Source organism: Sinohyriopsis cumingii, chromosome 7 (genome assembly GCF_028554795.1).
Source record: "Sinohyriopsis cumingii isolate HCF-2022 chromosome 7, ASM2855479v2, whole genome shotgun sequence".
NCBI lineage: Eukaryota > Metazoa > Mollusca > Bivalvia > Unionida > Unionidae > Sinohyriopsis > Sinohyriopsis cumingii.
In genome coordinates this window covers 63,886,450-63,898,702 of record NC_142967.1, presented here as the reverse complement: position 1 = coordinate 63,898,702, position 12,253 = coordinate 63,886,450, and the positions used below count along the sequence as shown (strand labels likewise).

At 36.1% G+C, this 12,253-nt stretch overlaps 1 protein-coding gene across 1 annotated transcript in view; it reads left to right on the top strand.

The window, feature by feature from the left end:
- The window catches only part of LOC149795395 (steroid 17-alpha-hydroxylase/17,20 lyase-like), a 79,108-nt gene that overhangs the window by 30,272 nt on the left and 36,583 nt on the right, over nucleotides 1-12,253 (top strand). Inside the window, exons 2-6 of the mRNA XM_089965178.1 lie at nucleotides 5,150-5,307; nucleotides 6,193-6,267; nucleotides 7,961-8,059; nucleotides 8,845-8,938; nucleotides 10,368-10,523. Of these exons, the coding sequence (XP_089821304.1) occupies nucleotides 5,154-5,307; nucleotides 6,193-6,267; nucleotides 7,961-8,059; nucleotides 8,845-8,938; nucleotides 10,368-10,523 (578 nt within the window). The 5' untranslated portion in view covers nucleotides 5,150-5,153. The remainder of the gene's footprint in view (nucleotides 1-5,149; nucleotides 5,308-6,192; nucleotides 6,268-7,960; nucleotides 8,060-8,844; nucleotides 8,939-10,367; nucleotides 10,524-12,253) is intronic.

Below are 12,253 nucleotides of genomic sequence, written 5' to 3'. Positions count from 1 at the left end.
GTGTGTTTGTGTGTGTGTGTGTGTTTGTATGAGCTCACGTACGTTTGTGTGGATAGTAGAATGTTGGGGTTTGTAAGCACTCACGTACGTTTGTGTGGATAGTAGATTATGGTTGATTTTGCTTCGCGTGTGTGGATAGTAAATTATGGTAATGATTTGGCTTCTTCGCGTGTGTGGATATTAGATTTTGGGTTCAATTTTGCTTCTTCGCGTGTATGGATGGTAGATTATGGTTATGATTTGGCTTCTTCGCGTGTGTGGATAGTAGATTTTAGTTATTTTTCTGCTTCTCCGCGTGTGTGGGTAGTAGATTTTGGTTATGGTTTTGCTTCTCCGCGTGTGTGGATAGTATAGTTTGGGTTTGATTTTGCTTCTCGGCATGTGTGGATAGTAGATTTTGGGGTTTGTAGGCGCTCACGTACGTTTGTGTGGATAGTAGAGTGTGTGGTTGTTTAACTCTCCTTCTGTGTGGATTGTAAATTGGGTTTTGTTTTTGCTTCTCCGCGTATGTGGATATTATAGTTTGGGGTTTGTTTTTGCTTCTCCGCGTGTGTGGATAGTATAGTTTGGATTTGTTTTGCTTCTTGGCGTATGTGGATAGTAGATTGTGGTTATGATTTTGTTTCTTCGCATGTGTGGATAGTATAGTTTGGGTTTGTTTCTGCTTCTTGACGTGTGTGGATAGTAGATTATGGTTATGATTTTGCTTCTTCGCATGTGTGGATAGTAGATTTTGGTTATGTTTTTGCTTCTTGGCATGTGTGGATAGTAGATTATGGTTATGATTTTGCTTCTTCGCGTGTGTGGATAGTATAGTTTGGGTTTGATTTGGCTTCTTTACATGTGTGGATAGTATATTTTGGGTTTGTTATGCTTCTCGGCGCATGTGGATAGTATAGCTTGGGTTTAATTTAGCTTCTTGGCGTGTGTGGATAGTAGATTATGGTTATGTTTTTGCTTCTTCCCGTGTGTGGATAGTAGATTTTTGTGGTTAGTTTTTGGCTCCTCACCTCTGCTTGGATAGCATATAATTTGAGAATTGACTGTAGGGGATGTTTTCCTTCACGTCCGTGCTTTAGAAATAAAAGTGAAAGCGTCCGTCGTTCGCGCCATTCAACGGAATAAGCAAAGAAGATGAGCATACAGCTGTTCAATGAACTAAAGCACTGTTGGTATTGGATAGTGGATGGGAAATACATAGTGGAAAGGCTTGAGAAGGAATGAAGGTCTCAAGTTACCAAGGATTTTGTGACAAGACAAGTGATTAGTCTCGAAGTAGCCTTTGATCTTCTCCAGGGCATGATAGAAAAGGAAGTAAAAAAGTTAAGAAGATTGATTGACCCTCCCTATGTGAGAGTAGGTAGCTTGAAGGAAGCCCTTGATCATGTCACGAGAGTCAGGTGCTTCCTAGAAGATATCTTGGAATGGAGTGAATGGTCCTTTGTGAAGTGGGGCTTAAACCAACTCATAAAAGCAGAGGAACTGATGAGAAAAGTGCTGACAGAAGAGGTAAAGAAGATTAAAGAAAAGTGGACAAAGGAGAGGAAAGAAGAAGAGAATATCAAGACAAAAGAAAGATATGAACAACTCAACAACAACTGGATGAAAGTCCAGGAGAAGTTTAGAGCGATAGGCCATCCTGACTGGATTCCAGAGTCGGAAAACAAGAAGAGAGGAATATTGGGAAAAATGAGGAGATGAATGAAGAATTGGAAAAAGTAGAAGAAGAAGAAGCCAAAGGCCCTTTTCAGGGCCACTCATAGGCCTCGGAAAGAATTGACTTTCTTGCCTCCCCCCCCCCCAACAAAATTTTTGTTCCATGTTGTATAAGTGTTAGTCTCTTGTCTGTGTTATCTCTGTCTGTATTATCTCTACTGTACTATATTTTTCCCATTGTCCCTAGACAGTCTCAATACCTTTTGTCCCTCTATAGTACCACCCATGTTAAAGTCCCATTGTCCCTAGACAAACCCACCATGTTAAATTTCCATTGTCCCTAGACAAGCCCACCATGTTAAAGTCCCATTGTCCCCAGAATTGATATACCCTTTTCTAACGTTAAAGTCCCATTGTCCCTAGACAAGCCCACCATGTTAAATTCCCATTGTCCCCAGAATTGATATACCCTGTTTTAACATTAAAGTCCCATTGTCCCTAGGGTGGCCACATTTACTACTAACGACGTTAGATATTTGGAGTCAATTTTGGATTTCCTGTACACACAATCGATCATTTTATTATTACTAACAATTAAAACAACAAATAGTTATGCTTCATTTATCGGCACTTCCTTCTTACAATGTTTATGTTACAGATCTATCAAATCTTCGGATAAAAGACGGGTACTAGATAAAAATCTCATGATTTCTGACCCAAAAAGTTTTGGCAGGTCTGATTCTAACTAGTATATTTATGTATGTAAATGGAAGTAGTTGGTTAAATAGGTTCTGGTAATCTACATGGATGAGAAGGTAGATAGGTAATTGGCATGTTTGCAAATGTTTGGTGCGTAAATATTGATGAATCTCTCCAATCAAGTATCATCAATGGCGTGTATGTTTATTTTTCTTAAATGTACTCATCGCTTCAAGTTTGTAAATATATATATATATATATATATATATATATATATATATATATATATATATATATATATATATTCTAGCAATCTTGAAAGGTAAAGGCTTTAGGGGATTATGTAGATATATAGGGTAGATAAAATATGAGGATATTCATTTCAGAAGGTAATTCAGCTATTATGATGTAAATATACCCGTATAACAAAGCACACATGAATGGCCGAAGAGGCACGCTGACACACGGGTACCATATTAAATTTACTGCCTCATATCGGCGTAGGTGGGGCATGTGGTACAGTGTTATAAGTTTCAATTTTCTTAGACTTTATCAATCTCAGAAAAGTGAAGAGCTGAATCGTTGAATCCAATTTTGGATATTATCCCTACGCCGAACAACTCTGATATTATCCCTACGCCGAACAACTCTGATGTCACGTCTATATGTTAAGAGCAACAAATTCGTTCCAAACACGTGGCTAATTTCATTCTTTTTAAAGTCAGTATTATACATCTCTTGTAAGTAAGTTTAAACTATGCACAATTATTTCCATAAAGTGTGATAATAATTGATTTTGCAAAGCGTAAAATTGCCGATGCTTATTGGAGCACTTCCGTTGTCAAATCTTTATTTTCGGAGGTGTGTAGTTTTCACGCTGTGAAGCTCTTCAGTTTCGTAAGTAAGTAAATCTAGCTTGTAGATCGCAATCCCATAATGCCTAAATAGGCGTGATCGTTTATCAAAAGAAACCGGAACATGTGAAATTTTGTAGTTTGATGCATTTGCAACTTGCCAGTAAATCCTTGTTTCGCAAATAGCCGTGGTTCTCCGAATGGCAGCTCTCGGCACTCGCCGACAACTGCGTCACGTGTTTGATGCTTACGAGACCATAGATAAGTGATATCTTTCACCATGATGAAGGTACCGAGGTGCCAGTGACAGTTTTAGGCAAAATTTGACTCCGCATCAACCTGCAAAAAGTTCTTCAAAATGGAGTAAACCAATAAGGTAAAAAATACCTTATTTTAGGATTGCTGTAATAAATGAAAACATACGAATGTCATTCATTGGCCCTAACCTGTTAATGGAAGTTCATAGCAAAAGACGTGTATGCAGCCCAGCCCCAAATTCACACATGCAGAAGGTCAATTTTGAAACAGTGATGGTCACAATGCAAACGCAGGGTCTATCTCTACTTGATAAAGCCTTACAATAGAAAATGTTTTCGTTGTGTACTGCAACAATATGTGTATGTTTTGTTCGATGTATGTATATATGACTTCTGACATGCTGAAATGAGTATACCTGTGTATAGTATATTGTTCATATATGTATATGTTGACCACAATAGGTACCAAGATTAATACATTTTAAATCTGAGTGAGTACGTGTGCGATGAATACTAGAGTTTTTGTAAGTGACATTTTAAACATAAATTATGACATAACCTGTTTTAAAAAATTCGAGGGTCACATGGCAGATGGTTCATTCATGACCAAATGTTTAATCGTTAAATATATTATTATTATTATTATTATTATTAACAGCCTGATGGAATTCAAAGTAGTTGTCATGCAGAGCGTGTTCAAGATATTCTACTTGCATCTAACCCAATTTTTCTACTGCAATGGGTGGTTACTTTTGTTTCCCTGCCGACTATTCGTATTTCGTAGATAATGTGAAATAGCCACTGGAGCTGTACATGCCTCACACGAATTTCAAGAACAACACAAGCACTTAATTGACAAATATATGAAAATCTTTAATTATTCGACAATAGCTGAAAACGTCACATGAAAGCCTTTAGTGAACAATTTTACAGGGGTTATTTTACGACTCTCCTGCTACCCGAATCTCGTACATTGTTTCCCATGATACACCATAACCATTATTCTGGTTCCCTCGTTGTACCTTTTCTTCTACGCACTCTTTTACACGACTAAGTAACTTTGTTTCCCATGATGAATCACGAGACTGGTTCCCAGATTGATATTCTCTCGCCAACTTACTCCGCTACACGACTAAGTACTAATCGGGAGATACAAATTTTAATATTTACTGGCCTATGCTATTTATTAAGTTGCAAATGTAGGTAGGATACTAGCGAACTATCGGCATATATTTTAGGTATGGTCAGTTGAATTGATCTCGAAGTTGAGAATGCGTCCTAGACATCCGATAATCTGCCTCTGAATTGGACAAATGTAGCTATAATCACGAAAGCATAAAATAAGGTCACGGTCTCCTCCTATTGAGGGCAATAAGTAGTATATCAAAAGAAACATTATACAGTTTCTCGACAGTTAGAAGAATATTGATGCCTTGAATAAATACCCTGACCTTTTTATCCTGCTTCCCTGCCACTGAATTAAAAAATGATATAAAAAAATAACAAATCTTTCTTTTCCTCATAAGTAAAGAATTAATTGCATTTATCTGAGACTTCGCACTTTTTGAAAGTTAATGTCTCTGGATTTATCATGTTCACACGCCCTTTGTCAATCCTGGAAGCATTTTGTTTGGAACAATATAAAACAACATCATTTAAAATAAACACTATTTTTGTTTGCAGGACGATGTCACAGTTAACATCAAGTTTCAGCCTACCCACTGTACAAGCCATCATATTCGGGCTTTTCGTGGGTATTGTCACTTACTGGTGGCTACAGAAAAGAAGATTCAAGCTACCTCCAGGACCGTTTGCCTTCCCTGTCGTGGGAAACATGATGCGTAAGTTCAAATCCCCCCCCCCCCCCAGCATTAAGATCTGTTTCTTTCTTTTTTGACAGTTGTACAGACTCTGTGTTTCAGGCCGTCTGTGTGTGTGTGTGTGTGTGTGTGTGTGTGATTTACGTGAGCTTAAAAACATAGGATTACATGTTGCAATCAATATATTACAACATGCAAATAAATAGTATGTTAATTACCCCCAGTGGACTACGTGAAGATGGGCAAAACAGGATGCAGACTACGTGCAAATGTATTGGACCAAGGGAAAGAAAATGACTAAAGGAATGAAGTGTAGATATGATTATCGGATATCCCATCCCTTTCAGTGCAGACATTCTAATTTAGTTGTTTTTCCTGATCGTGTCTCCTCAAAGTTGCAATGTCGACCCATGCGCGGCGATGCTAAAGAGTAGCAAACTGTTTTAATAAAGATGATCAGAAATGTATAACAAGAGGATTGTTGAGGACGCTGCCAAGCACTCAACAAACAGTAAGAGATCTTCAGCAATATTAAAACACACTGAACAAGACGCATGTGAGGGGGAAATACAGTCAAATACATGGATTTGTTACCTCGTCCGTACCAATACGTTTTTTTTTTTAAATCGGAAAATAATTGAGCTCAATAAATTTCAATTATATTCTATTCTTTTGTAAAGGGCTTTTCTTTTTAAGCAAAACACGATCACACAATCGCGGTCACTGCTCTGCCATTGTCTCAGCTAATATAGCACGACTGTCGGTTTCAACCATGAACAGTAAAAATATGAACATTACGAATTTAGGAGTGGATAAAAATGGGATAATTATATTTATCATTAGAACTAAATTAATGATTCATGATTTATTACTCTTCATCAAGTGTTTTATTTTAATCTTTTACAGAAATGTCATCAAATTTTCATGAAGATTTCTTTGAATGGTCTAAAATGTATGGACCTGTTCTGACTGTATACCTTGGTAAGCATTCTTTCCCAGATTTGTTAGCTTTACTGGTCATAGGCCAGAAAAAAACTTATTGAATGGTTCGTCGTTCGTGATCTATCCATCCGTTAGCACAAGTTCGTTATCGCTACTCCTCCTAAACTACTTGAAGGATTGCAATTAAACTTTACAGACACGTTCATTCCATCATCTAGTAGTTCTTAAATGAAAATGGTGCCGTGTGGACTCCAGTGTATGGGCGCAGCAATGGCCATATTAAAAACCTTCTTATCACTACTTCTCCTGAATGGTTGACTATATCAGCATGGGATTTTCACCCCACCCCCCAACTTTTAATGATTTCCAGCTGGGCAAAAATGAAAATTATACCAATCTAATACCCAGTATAGCCGTCACAGGGGCCATCATGAAAATCGTATATATATATATATATATATATATATATATATATATATATATATATATATATATATATATATATATATATATTTCACCTGCATGGATGGTCTTATCAACATGGGGTCCTCCCCTACGGATTTTTAATTTCATATTTCGGATGACAAATTCTTCGACATGCTTGTTTGCCTCTTGGGGTCAAGATCCCACTCCTATGAAATCTACGTTAAAGTTTTAGTTAAAGTTTGTTTTTAGTTGCTTATACCTTCTAAACAACTTTGTGTCTCTTTTCATACTTTGCATGAATCAGTATGAAGCTAATGCCATTCATTGCACGACATTCTCTCTCTCTCTCTCTCTTGTTTTTGACGTTGGGTCAAGGTCACATTTTGCAGCAATATGTCTGACACCAGGCCATGGCCGGTGTCTTCTTGTTTATTCTTTTAACATAGAAATACTGTAATTCTGCCACAGATTTTACATATTTACTTTTACTCCCAACCAACGATGCACCAACGAAACAAATATAGATAAGTAAGATTGTATTTACTCGCGATGCAGAGGTTGAAAATAAACGTATCATCGGTAATGCAAATACATTGTTTCATTAATGTCTAACAATTCATTCCATATAAAAGTCATCATAATGTAATAAATATGGAGTATGCACATTTTGTTATAGCGCCCGATTTTAAGGAATTCTTAGATTTGTGTGATTACTTGTGTGATTATTGGAATTCGGCGCAATGGAAATATTCCTAGCTCGAAATAATTAGCCAATTATTAGGAGCAAGCGTCACGGAGTGAAGTGTCAGTGAGTTTCCATGATGCCATGGTTCACTAGTAGTGAATTCAGGCCAAAACCGAATGAATGTCCCTGTAGTAAGATAGTCCATATTAAAATCTAGTGGTGTACATTGGTGGTGTGACTGCATTGGCAGTATTTACGGTAGGAAACCGGTAAATTACACAAGGGAATAAATAAGAAAGGACTTGGCAGATACCGTTTATGTCGCCATGGGGGCAAATGTGGTGCAGTTATATTGGCTAAATGTGCCTGGAAAGCATACATTGACTGGTCTAAGGTGGCGGAGTTAAAATAGTTCCCAGTGTTAGGGAATACTCGTATATTTCCTAAGGTGTGAACGTTTGGCGGTACGGAAACATGATAAAGAGAAATCATGCAGCTGTGCTGTTGATAGAGATTTGGCAGTTTGTTTTATCTGTGGTCTTGCATTAATTAGAGTAAAATTTAGGTATAGATGTGCAACATTCTCTAATAATTTGAAATAACTATTTTTGTTTGTGACAGGACATATTCGCACAGTGGTTGTTAACGACATAAAGAGTGTGAATGAAGTTTTGATGAAAAAGGGTGCAGATTTCGCTGATAGAATTTCGACCCACTCCAGTAAGTGAAAAATATTCATTACATCCCCCCCACCCAATTTGGTATTTTAAATCGTTTTCTAATGTTTTCATCATTATTGACAAACGAAGCTGCCCCAAAACTAAACATTACTACATAGCTGATTTTATTTTTGGGTCATATAAAAGACTATAACTAAAAGAATCAGTTGCACCACTTCAGCGTACTATTTCTACAAATCATGTTAAATTATTGTACGGTAATTTTTTAACATTCATCCAGTGCTGAAATATGCAGAATGCATCTGGCATAAATATATAGAAATATTTTATTTCATGCATTTTAAATGTATCAGTTCTTCTCGTCAGGGTTTTCTCAAGGTGCTTGATTTAGCGATATATTTGTCGAATCTGAAACGTAAACCGTGAAAGTGAGGTATGCAGTGTATTTTCATTATTTTGTTCTTTCAAACAAACAAAAAATTCACACTTGCACAGAATTTTAGTATTTCCTTTAAGCTGACACAAAAACAAATCGCTCTGTATACTTTGGATAGAAATAAATTAATATTTGAAAGGCATGGGAGAAATCCTACTTGTTTAATGAGAAGAGATGTCACGACAATCTTCTTTAATTACCTGGGATAAATCCAGTTTTTAATGATCGATAGTTATGTTTGACATAATACGTGACTTTTATTCAAAAAGTGTCTTACTAAAATGATTTTGTATAGTTTAAAAAGTACTATGACAAGCAAAACATAAATTACCGTTGATACAGTACGGTAAATACCAAAAGTTTGAAGAATTTATTTCATTTTATTTTAGTCGATGTTTTTACAAGCGGGGGCAAGGATATAATCTTTGGACAGTATGGTGCGACATGGCGGCTTCATCGAAAGATTTCCAGCAAGGCACTAAGGCAAATTTACTTTTATTACTGGCATTGTACATTTTATAGTATTCAAATTTTGAATGAAATCAGAAATCGATTGTCACTGACCTTGTATTAATACGTTCACTGACTAATATTATGGAGTTATGTATCTCTATTAATTGTGTAAATTTTATTCATCACTGTAAATTGTAATAATTGTTTTTAGTTAAATTTTGTTTACGGGTATATGTTTAAATTTAAGATATTGCGTTTGTAGATTGCTTAGAATCTACAAATAAGTGCCTAAATAAGTGTTTAGAATTATTGTTAATAATAATATCAATAATAAAACCTGTTTACGAATATGGGGTTGTTTCCCGTTGGACAGGTCGATCAAATAGGTTCTTGATAGAATTAAATTATTTCCTTTTGGATGGAATAGGTCATGTGGGTTCTTTTATGGTGTGGGCTATCTGCGAAAAGTCAGGTAGCTAGTAGTAGCAATATCCATTTCACCCCTTATGCTTGCATATAAGTATGTTGCGCTGAATAACATTTGTCATTCTTGTTTCATGTGTTTTTGTTGTAACATCAAGTCCGCAGACGTTTTCTATGTTGTGATTATATATTATTCGAGAGGAAACATTTGGTATAATTATACATTGGAATTAAAAAGTGCTTATTGGACTATAACAATATTCAGTACTATCATGAATTATTCTAAGAACTTCTTACATAACTTGTTGGTGTTGCTTCTTTCTGTACATTAGTTTTTGACGATGCTGTTGTAACACTTCTAGGAACTGTAGAAATTAAAAATAATAAAGTTATCTTTGTGAGACTGTTGAAAACAAAATGTTCAGTAATATGAACTGAGCTCAGCAGCATCTGAAGAAAGACATGGCTTTTAAGTTACAATGAAAGAGATATTATTACACAATAAATCCCAAGCCTTTGAAATCTCGTGAATTTATTCAGCTGTCTGCCTGCTCTTCGAGAATATGAGAATTAGTGGGTTAGTTTTTATTACTTTCCGGCACTCAGCTGCCCATATTATGCCCAGAAAGTGGGAGTCGTGTGCCGTTCCCACACAAGTAGTGTATTAAACCCACGAGCTTTCGATTACGAGTCCGACGCTTTACTAACTTTGGTACGACAGCCTTCTCGGTATTAGGCCTGTCATGTATTTATTGTTTAAACTATATCAACGTAGGCAGTACATAGTATAATGTGATTTTCTTCGTTTTTGCAACTGTAATGTTAGCAATATTCAGCCGTAAAAAAATTATGATTTCCGACGAATATTGCAGTGTAAACTATAGTCTATTTAATGCCTATATTTGAGTACGAATCTTGCATATTAGTCCGTAGTTCTACTGTTTTCATTAACCGTTTTATAGTTGCGTATGTAATGTATGTGTCTTAGAATATAATCCACTTACGGTAAAGGAACAATATTTCATCTTTATTGCAGGCGGTACATGCAAGGCGAAGAACTTGAAAAAAGAGTTCATGCAGCCGTTGACATGGTAACTGAGCTCTTCATAAAGGAGGTTGAGCCCTTTGATCCAAAATGGCATTTATCATCTATGCTTTTCAACATACTATGCGCAATATGCTTTGGAACAAGGTACATACATACATACATACATACATACATACATACATACATACATACATGCATACATACATGCATACATACATACATACATACATACATACATACATACATACATACATACATACATACATACATACATACATACATACATACATACATACAGCAGAAAGGATGGTGAACCCTGCAACATTTTAGGAGGGTCCGAACGCGAAAATAAAGCTTCCTACGAAAAATGAAAATACAAGGTCAATAACGCCAGACGAAGCCTCCAACCGACCGAGATTTCTCAGATTGGGTTAGTTCATTTTGTTACTTTATTTTTGATGCTTGTGTTTTCAAATTTGTATGTGTGTTTGTTTACCCACCTGCCCACTCAATATTTGTCGTCACCCTCCCTGCTGCTGTCCCTCAACCGAAAATTTTATCAAGACCTATGCGATATTGCGACCGAGAATCATGTAAATTTATCGTGATAAATCCCTGTGGGGTAGCTTGCACTCGTAAAAAGAAGTTTTTGAACTTAATCATACCCATATCCCCTGAACACCAAGTCTGATGAATGTTTCGCAGAGTATGTATATCAACTCCATTAAACAGAACTATAATATTGCTGTTATCTTCGATTACTTTAGGTATTTGTGTATATCGCTGAGTAACATAAATCACGTCTGTGTTTTTGTGTCTGCCTCGAGAAAATATCCGAGCTGGTTTTGATTGTTTGTCCAGTATCACATCTTCGTATACCACGAAATTATTATAAATCCATCGAGGTCATCTACAGATGGGGCTTCATCAATATCGGTGATAAAATCAATAATATCATTACCATCGTCGTTCAACAATTTTGTTTTCATTAAAATCTTCAAGCACATCGTGGCATTGCTGATCATCTCTGGATGGTGCTACTAAATATTACTTATCTCACTTGAGCCATATCATTATCGGATTAAATTATAATTTTGTCTTACCAGACCCAGATGGACCTATGATAATTGCTCTGATAGAATTTGGTAGAGCTGAATGATGTTTGACTGGCTCTTGCTTTCGTGTCGCTGAAAAATCAATGACATCCATGTTGTACAAATATAATAAATAATATGAATTTATATTGTGTTCTATGCACAACATCCACCTCTACAAGTGGATTAACAACAATAATAACAAAAACATAAAAAGCGTGTGCTTACAGGTAAGTGTGTAAAATGTGGTACAAGCAAATACAAATTTATCTCTAATAAAACACATGGAGATATCGCTGCTTCGTTAGGAAAATTACCAGGAGCTCCATGGGCTAAGTATCCAGGAGACAAATATCTTCCTGGGTATAATTATTGTGGTCCTGGAACCCGACTTGATATCCAACTTGACGAGCGAGATCAAACAAAACCTGGAAAGTATCAAATAAATGCGACTGATCAAGCATGTCACGTTCATGATATAGCGTATAAAGATAAAGATTTGCAACAACGACATATTGCAGATGTGAAGCTAATTCACTCGTTAAATTCCTTAAAAAATAAATCTCTTAGAGAAAAACTTGCTAGCATCCTAATAAAATCGGCGATGAAAGGTAAAGTAATGCTAGGGGCCGGTAATTGATAAACCGATTATTATTATTATTATTATTATTATACAATGGAATCGATTTATTATAACCCATGAGGATATTGGAGGGGTAGAACATTGATTAGTAACCTCGCTGAAGCAGCAAATGTCACACGTTTTGTTGCTGCAAATTG